Source organism: Physeter macrocephalus, chromosome 6 (assembly GCF_002837175.3).
Source record: "Physeter macrocephalus isolate SW-GA chromosome 6, ASM283717v5, whole genome shotgun sequence".
NCBI lineage: Eukaryota > Metazoa > Chordata > Mammalia > Artiodactyla > Physeteridae > Physeter > Physeter macrocephalus.
The window spans coordinates 85593777-85608700 of NC_041219.1; the positions used below are offsets into that span (position 1 = coordinate 85593777).

General features: G+C 49.4%; 2 protein-coding genes across 7 annotated transcripts; one reads left to right on the plus strand and one right to left on the minus strand.

Moving 5' to 3' along the window:
* Positions 1-747: 747 nt before the first annotated feature.
* On the minus strand, positions 748-5506 carry CDK2 (cyclin dependent kinase 2). 2 transcript variants are annotated; one of them, XM_007129327.4, is made up of 8 exons: positions 5184-5388; positions 4375-4452; positions 4147-4267; positions 3297-3467; positions 2723-2824; positions 1900-2043; positions 1393-1596; positions 748-1117 (listed from the first exon to the last, which is right to left on the minus strand). In XM_007129327.4, the coding sequence occupies exons 1-8, from the start codon at positions 5297-5299 to the stop codon at positions 1013-1015; spliced, it is 1041 nt and encodes a 346-aa protein (XP_007129389.1). In that variant the 5' UTR covers positions 5300-5388; the 3' UTR covers positions 748-1012. The 2 variants fall into 2 exon arrangements, with proteins under 2 accessions (XP_007129389.1, XP_007129390.1); XM_007129328.4 differs by lacking the exon at positions 1900-2043 and having other exon boundaries at positions 5184-5506.
* Positions 5507-5599: 93 nt separating this feature from the next.
* Positions 5600-14907, plus strand: PMEL (premelanosome protein). 5 transcript variants are annotated; one of them, XM_007129330.4, is made up of 11 exons: positions 5600-6402; positions 9240-9350; positions 9511-9657; positions 10464-10598; positions 10981-11142; positions 11395-12309; positions 13044-13160; positions 13398-13482; positions 13593-13798; positions 13901-13988; positions 14612-14907. In XM_007129330.4, exons 1-11 carry the CDS (start codon positions 6249-6251, stop codon positions 14751-14753), a joined length of 2262 nt encoding a protein of 753 aa, XP_007129392.2. In that variant the 5' UTR covers positions 5600-6248; the 3' UTR covers positions 14754-14907. The 5 variants fall into 5 exon arrangements, with proteins under 5 accessions (XP_007129392.2, XP_007129397.2, XP_007129395.2 ...); XM_007129335.4 differs by having other exon boundaries at positions 13593-13704; positions 14612-14733; XM_007129334.4 differs by having other exon boundaries at positions 5601-6402; positions 13593-13704; positions 14606-14742.
* Positions 14908-14924: the final 17 nt, after the last annotated feature.

Consider the following 14924-nt stretch of genomic DNA (forward strand, 5'->3'; position numbering starts at 1 on the left):
TTTTTTTTTTAAACAGTCGCGTTACAAACTGCAAGGTGCACATGGCAACAAATCCCCACAGATTCCCACTTAAAAAACTGCTATAACCTGAAATATAAATATAATTGTTCATCCTTCTTTTAAAGAAATATTTTTTTCCCAATGTCCCCACTCAGGCACAGCCCTAAAAAAGTGTCAGCATTCTCAAAATGAGGTCTTAACTTTCACTCCTATGGGCTGGCCTTCAGAGGAAGATGGGACCTAGCACCTGAAGAACTAAGAATCTTAAAAGGAAGAGAAAAATTCAAACATCTTTCACTTGCCTCATAAGGCCTCGGTGAAGCACAGTCCCTGACCCAGAGCCTCCCAGACACCCCTTTGCCTGTAGGAGGGACAGGCAAGAAGACTAGGAGCAATCATTTCTACTGCAGTCCCAGCAGGACTGCAGAGACTGGGAGTCTGAGACAGGGAGTCTTGAGTCTCCCAGACTGTCAGGTGAGATGAAACACTAAAACTAGGGTATAAACTGGTTGGATCTATTTTTTTAACCTAATTCTTTAAAACAGGCCCCTCCCCATGTTTTTGTTTTGCTTGGTTTTCAAAAGTTCCAACTTAGCGCCCCTGCTATCAGTTGGCCTTACACAGGGCTGTGGGAGGTTTGGGGTCTGTGTCACCTGAAACACAGAAAATAATAATTGCGGGGCTTTCAGAGACTGGGATGGCAAACCCTATGTGGATGAAGGAGAAACAGTCTTTTTTCTTTTTTAAAAAAAAATACCAGCCCTCCTAAGCAATGACTAAGAGGAAGGGGAGAGCATGGTGCAGAGATTAAGTGCATGTAATATTGACGCTTCCTTTCAATTTCACCTATTTCTCCCCTCTACCCCCTCTCCCCAGATTTGGCTGGCTAAGAGGGACAGGTGAGTGCTAAGGCAGCCAGACAAGATCAGTGAGCTAACAGCCCTGGGCCAAGCTAGATCATGCCCCCACTGGAGGAGAGGGTGAGACTGGGAGTAGGGGCTTGAGAAGGCCATCAGAGTCGAAGGTGAGGTACTGGCTTGGTCACATCCTGGAAGAAAGGGTGAGCCAAAGCTGCCTTTGCTGAAATCCGCTTGTTGGGGTCGTAGTGCAGCATTTGCTGGAGGGAGAGATGTATGCTGATGTCAGTAATGTGATAATGGAGTAAATAGGCAGCAGGCGTTTTGAGAAATCGGGAAACAATTCCTTTCACCCAAGGCAGAGTTCCCGTTTCCCTCCTTCCTGTGTCTAATGGGTGCACAACTGCGAGAGGGAAGCAGGGGCTAGGGAAATGCTGAGACCAAGAGTCCAGGGCCTCATTCTTCCTTCATCCTGGAAAAACCCTGCCCTGGGGCAGTGAATGAGAGGAAATGGGTGCCCACTCCCCACTCTCACCGATAACAAGCTCCGTCCATCTTCATCCAGGGGGGGCACAACTTTGCTAAAATCTTGCCTGGCCCACTTGGGGAAACTTGGCTTATAATCAGGCATAGAAGTAACTCCTGGCCAAACCACCTCATCTGGGGTCCCCAGAGTCCGAAAGATCCGGAAGAGTTGGTCGATCTCAGAATCTCCGGGGAATAGGGCCCGCCGGGTCACCTGAAAATGGGGAAAGAGGAAAAGCCAAGACCCACATTGACGTCAGTCAAAACTGCCCACTGGATAATGGAGGTTCCCACAGGCAGTGGAAGGTCAGCAGGGCCCCATGACTCCCTCCCCAGGGCCTTTCATGGGGTCAGTCAAACAGAGCCTGAGACAATGAAGTCCCTTCATCTGTCTCCTCGCCCCCTCCTTCCTTCCCCCAACCATGGCTTTGCAGATCCCCAAGGCTGGGTGGGGCTGGGAGGGGGTGAATGTCTGGGGTGCCACTGACATGTAGCAAAGGGATCCCAAGCCACTCACGGGGTGTGGGGTAGACACTGCGGTCATCCCCCCTCCTTGTGATGCAGCCACTTCTAGATAGGAGCACAGCGGGCAGAGACTGTGTCTTCCATTTCTTCTGTGTTCCCCACAGCACCTAGCATGGTGCTGGGTACACACTAGGTGCTTAACAAATATTTTTTGATGAATTGAGAGACGAATATGGGCAATTGTAAAGTAATGCACTGGGGGATAAATGATGCACATTATATATATGGGCTAATGGTCTCCATGCCCCCAGTTACAACCCAGATAAGGGACCATAAAACATACTGCTGATTTGATTTGAAAACTTAGCTCACTCCACTGTTGTATTAAAGGGGATGAGAGCTCCCTTATAAGGCTGGGCCTCAGGGATCCTTCAATCTGAAAAGCCAGAGGTTGAGGGGGGATGTGATCTAAGTCTGCAGTTTAAATAAAAGGTGTGGGTAAGGTGAACACAGTTGGCCTCACCACATTCCTGGTGCCCTACAATAAGGTCTACAGGCCAAATGAAGGGGACACTAAATGGAACTCATTTTCCCAAATATATGCAGGCTAAAGCTAAAACAGTTGCAGAAATGATTTAGCTCAATTCAGAGATAAGATATGTATACTGCATGCTAAAGCTGTTTGAGGATATCCTAACATTGTGGTTGACATCAGGGATGACAGTCCTATCCTTTCCCCACCACCCGCTTTGTGCTACTCTAGAGGAAGGGCCCTGTGATAAGAGAAGGGCCTTGGGTCTAGGCCAAGAAACAGTTCTGTTGTTCTTGAATGTGGGGAGGAGAGGGCTGGGTAGAACTCTGGCATGCCTCCGTACCATCTCAGCAAAGATGCAGCCCAGGCTCCAGATGTCCACAGCTGTGGAGTAGTATTTGCAGCCCAGAAGGATTTCAGGTGCTCGGTACCACAGAGTCACCACCTGAGGACAAGCGTAGGAAGGGGAGGGGTGGTGTATGGGGCATGGAGATTCCCACATCTCACTTCCTCAGGACTACTCTGCTAACTCAGCTTCTTAACAAGCAACTTCTTTCCCTCCATCCTTCCCTTCCCTCTGATTTCCCCTAAGTAAAATAACTGGGTACAACTTCTTAGCCCAGAGTTAGCCTAGTCCATGGTTCTGGGGACCATATTTTCTGAATCCCCAATTTGCAACTTTCTTGGAAAACTTGAGGCAATCAGTCATAATTTTAATGGTGTGCCATCCAGCTCTCCTGGCTCATTATTTATCAAAATATGAACTCTGTGTATACTCTAAGACCTCTTAGGGTGTCAGAGATACTTTCCATTTAGTGAGAGAGAAACTGCTGGCCAGATAGTTACTAAAAACTTTGTGAATGTCCCTGTTAATACCTCCCAGGAAGTTCAGAGAAGACATGCAGAGAGGGACTCACCTCGTGGGTGTAAGTACGAACAGGGACTCCAAAGGCTCTGGCTAGTCCAAAGTCTGCTAGCTTGATGGCCCCCTCTGCGTTGATAAGCAGATTCTGAGGTTTGAGGTCTCGGTGCAGGACCCGATGAGAATGGCAGAAAGCTAGGCCCTGGAGCAGCTGGAACAGATAGCTCTGACAAGGGGAGAGAAAAGACTGTGTTTTTCCGTCACCGTGAGATTAGGGTCTCCTCTGTGCCTCCAAAGTTCTACTAAAGCCTTCACTAGTTAGATAATAATTACATGTTTACAAGCCATTTCCCCGATTGGACTGTCAGCCCAGTGAGGATAAGGATCAGGTCTTATTCAGTTTTGTATTTCTTTTCCATATCCTGTGTTCAGCACGTTGAAGGTGTTCAATAAATGTGTGTTGGATAAACGTTTGTTGATAGATTGAAAGTAGCTCTGGGAGTAAAGAACCCAGAAAAACAGACAATAGAGACTCACTGGCTATTTCTCCCACCAAGCAGGTGGAAAGGCTTTTTGGAGGGGTCTACCAACTGCCCTCCAGTCCCGTTTATCTGAGTTTCATCTCACCTTCCACCTGAGCTGCTAAGCTGACTCACTAGAGTTTCAACTTCTTTGATTCTCCTGCCCAGCCTTAGGGTTAATAAGCATAATGAGCAGTGAAGGAGCCACAAAAAAGGTATGTGTGATTGTGATTGTGATTGTGTGTGTGTGTGTGTGTGTGTGTGTGTAGGGGGATGAGGGCTGGGAAGGAAGCTAAGATCACAAATCAACACTCAGTCTGGATTGCCTGGCTTCAGTCCCCCCAAGACATGCCCATGTTGGGAGGAGTTGATGAGAAGGATTACCTTTATGAGGGGAAGAGGAATGCCAGTGAGAGCAGAGGCATCCATGAATTTCTTGAGATCCTGGTGCAGAAACTCAAAAACCAGGTAGAGTTTGTTTTCTGTATGAATGACATCCAGCAGCCTAGGGAGGGAGGTCCAGGGATAGAGGTGAGGGAGAGAAATGCCCAGACAACACAAACAGAAGGTATCCTCCCTTACTGTCAGAGCACCTCCCAGATACATACTTACTTGACAATATTAGGGTGGCTAAGCTCCTTAAGCAGAGAGATCTCTCGTATGGCAGTACTGGGTACACCCTCCGTCTCACTTGGAGAAGTTGGGAGAGCAGAGATGGGAATGTGGTTACAAATATTCCTCTTCCCCCAGCCCAGTGATTCTACCCCACCCCCTGCCTCCCCAGAGAGACGCCACCCCAGTATCCCCTAGGAAAGTGAGAGAAGAGAAGGGGTGTTTCAGGGGTTAATTCATGGATGGACAGGACCGGCTTTTGGACACATTAATGTCATTATTTCTTTGCCCCGGGTTAGGTTAGCAAAACCTCCTGGTGAAGGTGAAGAAGGTAACAGGTAAAAAAAAAAAAAAAAGGTGGGGGGAGTAGCAGCCTCTCTAGAGGGGCCAGTGAGGTTCAACTGCCATTCTTTTGAAAGGGGGAGAGAATTCTAAGATGAGGGTGGGGTTGGGGCAGTGAGGAGGGCTCGTCATTCAAAAAGGTGCTCTTTACAGCTTACTGCAAAACCCAGCTCCACAGGGAGTCCTGGAACCCCCATCTCAGAGGCCTCCTTCCTCTTCCTGAGTCTTTCTGACTGTACATTTGGGGGCACCACCCGCCTTTAGGGAGGAAATTTCCCATGGATTCTACACTACCCTATAGTCTTCACCGGGAAACCCTCTACTCGTCCTTCAACCCACCTCTCCACTTCAAAAGAAGTCCCTCCCTGCTACCTTCCGGTCCCTGGATGGCCACCGCCGGTTGGGGTGGGGTAGGGGGCACTCAAGGAGCTCCCGAGTTAGGAGTCCCGGGTACAGAGGCCACTCACGTGTCCAGGCGGATTTTTTTAAGCGCCACCACTTCTCCCGTCACCTTGTTTTTGGCTTTGTACACAACTCCGTACGTGCCCTCTCCGATCTTTTCCACTTTTTGGAAGTTCTCCATGAAGCGCTAGCGAGTCGGGTCAGCCCGGCCCTGGAGTGGGGGCCTGGGAACCCTGCAGAAAGCGGCACCCAGCTCTCGGGGGCCGAGGAGGGGAAACAGGGCCCAGTACCGTGGCCCCAGGTCGGGATGGAACGCAGTGTATCTCTCGCTCTTGTCAATTTGTCCAACTTGAAACAATGTTACCGCCTCCCCCCAGTTCCCTACCGCCACCAGAAGCCCCGCCCCTCCTTCCCGCGTTTCCGTGGCTCCGCCCCCGGATCTTCCTATTGGTCAACGTCAGAGAGGGAGGGGCCAGCCCTGCGTCCCTCTCTGCAAACGACCCCGACCCGCGCAAGTTTGGTTCCGAGGGGCATTAATACAAGTTTCAACGTAGGTGGGGAGGCTGAACACCTTTTTCCAAGTATCTGATTTGGGATCGAGTTTCCTACCTGTGTCCTGAGTCTATAGGGATTTCCTGATCTCTAATTCGCCGTTTTCACCACTCCTAGGAAAATGTGTATTGACCTAACTAAGATTGAATGCCACCCGGTCCAGGGAGCCTCCTCTGACAGCAGGAAGCTGGGAATCTCATTGTAAAGGTCTCCCGGGCCTCGGAGGAGTCGTTGCCTCCGTCTCTCAGCCTACCCCGATACTGTCTCTCTTTGATTTTGGATCCAGGGTCACTGCTTCTACAGTCTTTTTGAGAGGTTCCTGGTTTGACTCACAATAAATTGATCCACTCTCCCATGATGAATCGTGTGTGTCCGGTACGTGTTTTGTTTTGTAGCTGCCCTTCAGTCAGTTCTTTCCACGGGGGGATGGAGTGCTTTAAGATGAGCGTGACCCTGTGAAACCAGAAACTGTCACTGAGTAGCGGGATGTCCAGGGACCAGGATCCCTCCTCAGTTCTGCCTTTCTCAGGTCCTCCTGCTCCTCCCAGGCCTCCCCTGCAGGGAGAGGGGGAAGAGCTATGCAAATGAGCATCCGTTTCTTATATAGGGGCTTGTCCTACGCCCCAGCGCCTTTGGTTGCTGGAAAGAAGAACAGGATGGATCTGGTGCTGAGAAAATGCCTTATCCATGTGGCTGTGATGGGTGCTCTTCTGGCTGTGGGGGCTACAGAAGGTGAGTGTGGGGTGTGTGGACATGAGCAAGTGTGAATTTGGGGTTGCACACCTGCTCTGGTTTTCCCCTCCCTAATGGGAGATAACCAGCAATGCTCCGGGCATCTCCCACCCATTTGATTTAGTGAGGACATGGGCAACTGAGCTCCCTCCCCACATGAAGATTTGGGACTCAGCCTGAAAATAACTCCATTTGCTTGGAAGGGCAAGAGAATAGTGGGTCTTTGTGGCCCTAATTCTGAGAACCCCTGGGCAGTGAGCTGGAGCGGGAGCTCCAAGGGAGTAAAATGAGTGGGAGACTCTTTTAGGCAATGTCTCAGGCACTTGGGATAGGGTATTTAAAGTGAGGAGCAAGAGAATGTATTGGATAGAGGGTAAAGAGGTACCACATCCCCTCTTTAGGATTGGCATAGGCGAACACAGCCCAGGCTTTTGTTCTGAGGCTGGGAGAGACAGGCAAAGGGGTCTCAGCTGAGCATCACATGAAAGAGCTCTGGGGGATTGGGGCCTCGTGACAGGAGCAAGGGGTGGTGGTGGTGGTGGTGGTGGTGAGAGGGTCTGGAATGTCCCGTGCTGCTCTGAGGAGGGAGGGTTGGGAGTGGAGAAAGAATGGGGCATCTTATAATTCTCTGGCTCTCATGGTGGGATGATTCCAGATCCTCCCCCAGCAGAATCAACCAGCTTTCTGGTACATATTAGAAATGGAGTGAGGATAGTCTCTGCTGTGCTGAAATATCTGCATCATATTCCAGTGCCCCCCTTTCTCTAGATCCCTGGTCTCACAGACTTCTAGGAAGTTCTCCTTGATCTGACTTCCCTCATTCACGGTGGAGTTTCAAGTCTTTTTCTTTTACTACGTTCCTTATTGTACTCTGGAAACATTCTGTTCATACGTGTCCACCTGAGGCTCTTAAAATATTGTGCTTACTTTTTGGATCCTGATTTTTAAAATCATAAGAAGACATTTTTAGATATTCATGAAATTTTGTATGGACTGGTTTCAATAATTTTGTCTAGTGTGAATTAGCATTGTGTTTATTCAAGAAAATATTTCTGTTTTACAAATACATGCTGAATTTGTATGGTTTTAAATAACATTATGTCTGGGATTTGCTTGTGAATGCTTTAGCCAGGGACTTCCCTGGTGGTCCAGTGGTAAAGAATCCACCTTCCAATGCAGGGGTCACGGGTTAGATCCCTGGTCGGGGAATTAAGATCCCATATGCCGCCGGGCAACTAAACCTGCACACCACAACTACTGAGCTCGCGCGCCTCAAGGAGAGAGTCTGTTTGCCGCAAACTACAGAGCCCATGCGCTCTGGAGCCCCTGCATCCTGGAGCCCACACACAACCAGAGAGAGAAAACCCACACGCCACAACTAGAGAGAAGCTCGCACGCTGCAACAAAAGATCCCACATGCTGCAACTAAGACCTGACACAGCCAAAAAAAATAAAGGAAGAAAGGAAGGAAGGAAGGAAAGAAAGAAAAGAAAGAAAGAAAGAAAGAAAGAAAGAAAGAAAGAGAAAGAAAGAAAGAAAGAAAGAAAGAAAGAAAGAAAGAAAGAAAAAGTACTCCAGTGGTAAAGAATCCACCTTCCAATGCAGGGGTCACGGGTTAGATCCCTGGTCGGGGAATTAAGATCCCATATGCCGCCGGGCAACTAAACCTGCACACCACAACTACTGAGCTCGCGCGCCTCAAGGAGAGAGTCTGTTTGCCGCAAACTACAGAGCCCATGCGCTCTGGAGCCCCTGCATCCTGGAGCCCACGCACAACCAGAGAGAGAAAACCCACACGCCACAACTAGAGAGAAGCTCACACGCTGCAACAAAAGATCCCACATGCTGCAACTAAGACCTGACACAGCCAAAAAAAATAAAGGAAGAAAGGAAGGAAGGAAGGAAAGAAAGAAAAGAAAGAAAGAAAGAAAGAAAGAAAGAAAGAAAGAAAAAGTACAGCATTAGAAATGAATACTCTAAAAAAGAAAATAAATGCTTTAACCAAAAAACAAACCAACAAAAAAGGATCGATAAAGCAAATGTGGCAAAATGTTGATAGTTGTTGGATCTGAGTGAGGCATGTGGAGAGCCACCATATTCCTTTCTTTCAGACCTCTCTCTTGGTCATTTATAATAATTTTGTTTGTTCCCCACTCCCAATTTCTACCTGCCTCTGGTCCATCCTCCTCACTGCTTGCTGAAGTGATCCTTCTAAAACACAAATCTGATCATATTCAAAAAGTTTTGAAGGGTAAATTTTATGGTATGTGAATTATATCTCAGTACAACAAACAAAATCTTCTGAGGTGGACTTGCCTACAGGATAAAGGCCAAACTCCTTCGCCTGGCACTCAAAGCCCCCACCCCATCTTCTTGGCCTCATCTCTCACGGTGTACATTAACCACATTGCTAGTGGTCCCCTATCATGCCATGTGCTTCCACGCCTCCATGCATCTGCTCATGCTGGGCCTTCTGCCTAGAATGCTTTATGCCACAGGCCAACTCCTCATTGGGTCCTTCCCAGTCTACCAGAGTGGAATTAATCTGTTTATTCTGTCATTTTGTTATACATCGTGCATGTTTATTATGGCTCATATTAAGCAGTGCCTTGAATTATAGTAATTTATGTATATGTCTCTTTCATATACTTTAACCTGAATCTCTTTAGGACCATTTCTTTTTCATTTCTTAAGTTCTTTGCACCTAGCACAGTGCCTGGGTATTGGGTAAATTAAAATGCACTTTGAATGTGAGAATAAATGACGTGACATGGGACACTGTGGTCCCCTGAGAAGGGAGTAATGACCTGAGGGTCCTCATTATACCTTCCTTTTAGGACCTAGAGACCGGGACTGGCTTGGTGTCTCAAGGCAGCTCAGAACTAAAGCATGGAACAGGCAGCTATATCCAGAGTGGACAGAAAGCCAGGGGCCTGACTGCTGGAGAGGTAGGAACTTGGCAATTTCTGGGGAGGGTATGGTGGGAATGGGGTGGGGAGAGGAGAGGAGCAAGAACTGGGTTGAATGTAGCTTGAGAAGACAGGAAGGGAAAAGGCATATGGGGAGGGGAAGCCAAGGAGTCCCAGCTAACGCGGTTGCCCTTTCCAGGTGGCCAGGTATCTCTGAAGGTCAGCAATGATGGGCCTACACTGCTTGGGGCAAATGCCTCCTTCTCTATTGCCCTGCACTTCCCTGAAAGCCAAAAGGTGCTGTCAGATGGGCAGGTCATCTGGGCCAACAACACCATCATTAACGGTGGGTACCACTCCACTCCAGGCCTCATTCCCAGGGCTCAGCTCATGCTCCTTCTCCCTCTTCTTCTTTTTTTAAACAAATTATATATGTAATTAGATTAGAAAACACAGATAAAGCACAAAGAAAAAAAAAACTGTAGTCCCCAAAATGGGGGACAGAAGACCCAGTGGATGAAGAAGTTGGACAGACTTGGATTTAAACCTGTTACCAGTATGTGACCCTGGGCAAGTCACTTAATTGTTTTGTGCTTTCATTCCCTTAATCTGTAGAATAGGGATGATACTACTTTAAAAGGTTGTTGTAAGGATTTAAATGTGATAATATATAAAGAATTTAGCATAATGCTTGCCCTAGCCTACAGTAAAGGCTCAGTAAATTTTAGCTGGTGCTGTTATTTTTACTTTAATCCCACTAGCCAGAGCAAATCTTTCTAAACATTTTGATACATTTCCAATCTCTTTCTCTCCAATCTCTATGTATATACTTACATAGGTGTTTTTTTTTTTTTTTTTTTTGGCCGCTCAACATGGAGGATCTTAGTTCCCAGACCAGGGATTGAACCCATGCCCCCTGCATTGGAAGAGTGGAGTCTTTTAACCACTGGACCACCAGGGAAGTCCCTACATAGGAATCTTTAATTATAGTTTCCATTCTCCCCACTACCACCCACAGTGGGTTATATCAAGGAGAATATATTTTGTAGCTAGGGAGTATTCCCAGAGCCCTGCTCTGGGAGCCATGTTAAAGGTTTTGGTGTATAATAAGGAAGGCCAGGGTTTGAGGGTGACTTTGTATCTTCCTTTCAGGGAGCCAGGTGTGGGGAGGACAGCCAGTGTATCCCCAAGAACCTGATGATACCTGCATCTTCCCTGATGGGGGGACCTGCCCATCTGGCCCTTCACCTCAGAGAAGAAGCTTTGTTTATGTCTGGAAGACCTGGGGTGAGAGACTCCCTTCTCTGGCCTGTCACCCACACTTGGATTCATCTCTTCCGACCTGATCCCTTTTCTTTTGGTCCCACCCCTAAACTCTGTGAGTTTCCCTAATCTTCACCTCCCCATGACTCCTTCTTCTTCCACAGCACCTAGCTAATTCTATTATACTTCTTTCTGGGAACCCTTCTCCAATTACAGTCCCATCCCATGGAACCCCTCGTTAGGACTCCTTTCCTGCCCCCATATACAAGCTTCCAAACACCCTCTGAAATAACCATCCTCTCAATACATCTCCTGACCTTCCTTCTCTGGTGCCCTGTCTCTAACCCTTCCCCAGTCCCCTTTGACCAGTAACCCCCTTCTCTATTCTTCTTTCCAAAAACCTCAGGCCAATACTGGCAAGTTCTGGGGGGCCCAGTGTCTGGACTGAGCATTGGGACAGGCAAGGCAGTGCTGGGCACACACATCATGGAAGTAACTGTCTACCACCGCCGGGGGTCCCAGAGCTACGTATCCCTCGCTCACTCCCGCACAGCCTTCACCATTACTGGTAAGGACTTAGGAAGGGACAAGGCCAGTCTCAGGGCAGGAGGAGGTGGGGAAGCTTGGCTGGGCAGGAAAGGGGAAAGAGGAAATGGTGTGTAGGGGCACCTTATAGGGGTAGAGTCAGGAAGACATGGGCAGAGGAATGTGGGGCTTGGAGCCACTGAAGGGCCAGGCCGCTTGGGGTTAGAGGATGTGGCTGTGAAAGAAGAAGCTGTGGTCCAGACCTGGTTCTCACCTTTTCTGGCTCCAATCTCAGACCAGGTGCCCTTCTCTGTGAGCGTGTCTCAGCTGCAGGCCTTGGATGGAGCGAACAAGCGCTTCCTGAGAAAGCAACCTCTGACATTTGCCCTCCGGCTGCATGACCCCAGTGGCTATTTGGCTGGGGCTGACCTCTCCTACACCTGGGACTTTGGAGACAGTACTGGGACCCTGATCTCTCGGGCACTTGTGGTCACTCACACCTACCTAGAGTCTGGCCCAGTCACTGCACAGGTGGTGCTACAGGCTGCCATTCCTCTCACCTCCTGTGGCTCCTCCCCAGTTCCAGGCACCACAGCTGGGCATGTGCCAACTGCCGAGGCCCCTGGCACCACAGCTGGCCAAGTGCCTACTGCAGAAGTCGTAGGCACTACACCTGCTCAGGTGCCAACTGCAGAGCCCTCTGGAACCACAGCTGTGCAAGTGCCAACTGTAGAGGGCACAGGTACCACAGCTGGCCAAGTGCCTACTGCGGAAGTCGTGGGCACTACACCTGCTCAGGTGCCAACTGCAGAGCCCTCTGGAACCACAGCTGTGCAAGTGCCAACTGCCGAGGCCCCTGGCACCACAGCTGGCCAAGTGCCTACTGCGGAAGTCGTGGGCACTACACCTGCTCAGGTGCCAACTGCAGAGCCCTCTGGAACCACAGCTGTGCAAGTGCCAACTGCAGAGGGCACAGGTACCACACCCGAGCAGGTACTAACCTCAGAAGCCACAAGTACCACACCTGCAGAGATGCCAACTGCAGAGGCCATAGGTACGACACCTGAAGTGTCAACTGCAGAACCCTCTGGAACCACAGTTGCACAGGTAACAACTACAGAGCTGGTGGAGACCACAGCTGGAGAGGTACCCACCCCTGAGCCTGACAGTCCAGATGCCAGCCCATTCTTGTCTACAGAAGGTATTACAGGTAAGAGGGCCAGTATGAATGAGGTTCATTGAGGTGGGGGCATTTGTCACAGCTCTAAAGACCTGAAAGACTTACTCTGGATCCAGATGTTACCCAATCCTTAGCTTACCAGTGGAGTCCCTTCAGAGTCTTCACTGGTTTTAAAGCCCCCCAAGTCCCTCTTAATGGCATGGAAGAGATCCAGAGTTCAGGAAACCAGGGTCTTCTCCTAGGCTATGGGGAGAGAGCTTGTTGCTCCTCTGTCTCTGAAAAGAGTGAACGTCAGGGAGCAGTCTGTGATCATTTACATAATACTTATATCTCATTTTCTGATTAAGTGTAAATGCATAGAAATCTTTCCCAGTTTCTGACACCATTTCTCACCTCTGGATTCCCATCCCAAAGTAGGTTTACCTGGAATTGTAGAAACACTGAAAAGGGAGGAATAAGATAGTGACACTATAACGAGTTAACATATGTCAAGTGTCTAACCCAGGACCTGGCACAGTGGGGGGTGTGATAAACATTTGGGATTTTTAAAACTCCAGCTCTACCCCTAACTGTGACTCTGGGGCAGTCATTTCTCCTTCTGGGCCTCAGTTTCCTTATCTATAAAATGAGATTTCCCAGCTCTTGCCTGATTTCAAGCCTGGATCCAGTAGCTCTGGCTCTACCTGGAAAAATGCCTGCTTGGCCTCTGTTTCCAGGTGAGTCATTTGTCTCATGACTTTGCCTCTTCAATCCTCTCCTGCCAGGCTCCCAGAGCCCCCTGCTGGATGACACAGCCACCTTAATCCTGGTGAAGCGACAAGTCCCCCTGGATTGTGTTCTGTATCGATATGGCTCCTTTTCCCTCACCCTGGACATCGTCCGTGAGTCTTGCCTACTTTGGGAGCTGGTGGAGGGAAGGCGTGTGCTGCTTAGGGCTGCCCAGTGGAAGCACACCCTGGAAGGAGTTACTCACCTGAACAAGAATACCCAAATCCCAGGGTTTTCATTTGCAGGCATGAGGATGGGATCGGGGAGGTAGCCCGAGGACCTTCCTGTCCGTGGGCCTTTGGGGAGGACTTTTAGAGGAGTCCCAGACTTAAAACCTTGCAACTTTGCAGAGGGTATTGAGAGTGCTGAGATCCTGCAGGCTGTGCCATCCAGTGAAGGAGATGCATTTGAGCTGACTGTGTCTTGCCAAGGCGGGTGAGTGTCCCACTGGTTGCCCCGAGAACACTTGGGTTGACTGCTGCCCTGCTCTCTGGTGTCTAGTGTTCCTTCCCAGACTCCCTGACATAAGCTGACATCTCTCCCAGGCTACCCAAGGAGGCCTGCATGGACATCTCATCGCCAGGGTGCCAGCCCCCTGCCCAGCGGCTGTGTCAGCCTGTGCCACCCAGCCCAGCCTGCCAGCTGGTTCTGCACCAGGTACTGAAGGGTGGCTCAGGGACCTACTGCCTCAATGTGTCTTTGGCTGATGCTAATAGCCTGGCAATGGTCAGCACCCAGCTTGTCATGCCTGGTAGGTACTTGGACAAGAGGTAGGATGAAGAAGGGGAGTGGTAGAGGATATCTGACAGGAAGCAGATGCTGACTATAGCTATGTCTGGGATTCTGCCTGTAGGTCAAGAAGCAGGCTTTGGGCAGGCTCCCCTGTTCTTGGGCATCTTGCTGGTATTGATGGCTTTGCTGCTCGCATCTCTGATATATAGGTGAGAGCCCCACCATGCCGCTCACACTCCCTTATCCCTTAGCACCACCGCTCATTCTTCCTCAAGGCAAGAAGGAACCACCACCCCCTTCGAGAAAGCATAGTGTCCAGGAAAGAGCCCAGATTTGGAAGTTAAACAGGTCTGGGCTGCAGTCTTGCTGGTGGGATCTTGGGGAAGTAGCTTAACCTTTCTGAGCCTCTGAAAGGTAGGAAAACTGATACCTGCCCTGTGAGGCTGTTGCCAGGATTCTAGACAATGTGGGTAAAGCACTTGGTTCTGAAGCAAGAGTGCAATAAATGATGATCTTGATGATTTTTGTTATGAATAATATCAAGAGTGGAAAAGGCTGGGTGAAGTGAGCTCTCCACCTGCATGAAGGGCAAATCCCTAGGTCTGGGGTGCCAAGGGCCTCAAAGCAGGGAAGCTTGTAGGGTGAGAGGGGAATGGACAGAGATTACCACAGAAATAAGAGAGGATGAACCTTGTTGGTGAGAAGGAGGGGAAGGAGCCAGGATCAAGGCCAAGGAAACCTGGGATATGATTTATCCTCTTCGTTGGAGAAGCACAAACAGGCTGCCATTGACTAACACTAACCAGTATCCCTGCTTTTCTCCCAGTATCAGGAGAAGACGTATGAAGCAGGGCTCAGCTCTCCCCCTTCCCCAGCTGCCACCCGGCAGAACCCAGTGGCTACGTCTGCCCTGGGTCTTCCGCTCTTGCCCCATTGGTGAGAGCAGCCCCCTCCTCAGTGGGCAGCAGGTCTGAGTACTCTCATGTGATGTCATGATTTACCCAGCGTGGACAGCAATGCCTATCTTTTCTCCAGTCTTCCCTTGGAAACTACCATTGCCTGAAATAAAGACTCAGAACCTGGTGCTGTTATTTCCTTACTTCTGGGAGAATCTATGTCATTAAAGGAGTGGAGGTATAAAGGAA

Coding starts and splice junctions, on each gene's coding strand:
- PMEL (XM_007129329.4), top strand. CDS start 6,249: ATGCAAATGAGCATCCGTTTCTTATATAGGGGCTTGTCCTACGCCCCA. Junction 6,403..9,239: donor GGCTGTGGGGGCTACAGAAG/GTGAGTGTGGGG, acceptor CCTTCCTTTTAG/GACCTAGAGACCGGGACTGG. Junction 10,599..10,980: donor TTATGTCTGGAAGACCTGGG/GTGAGAGACTCC, acceptor CAAAAACCTCAG/GCCAATACTGGCAAGTTCTG.
- CDK2 (XM_007129327.4), bottom strand. CDS start 5,299: ATGGAGAACTTCCAAAAAGTGGAAAAGATCGGAGAGGGCACGTACGGA. Junction 4,268..4,374: donor AGCCACCCTAATATTGTCAA/GTAAGTATGTAT, acceptor CTCCCTCCCTAG/GCTGCTGGATGTCATTCATA. Junction 3,468..4,146: donor TTCCTCTTCCCCTCATAAAG/GTAATCCTTCTC, acceptor TCCCCTTGTCAG/AGCTATCTGTTCCAGCTGCT.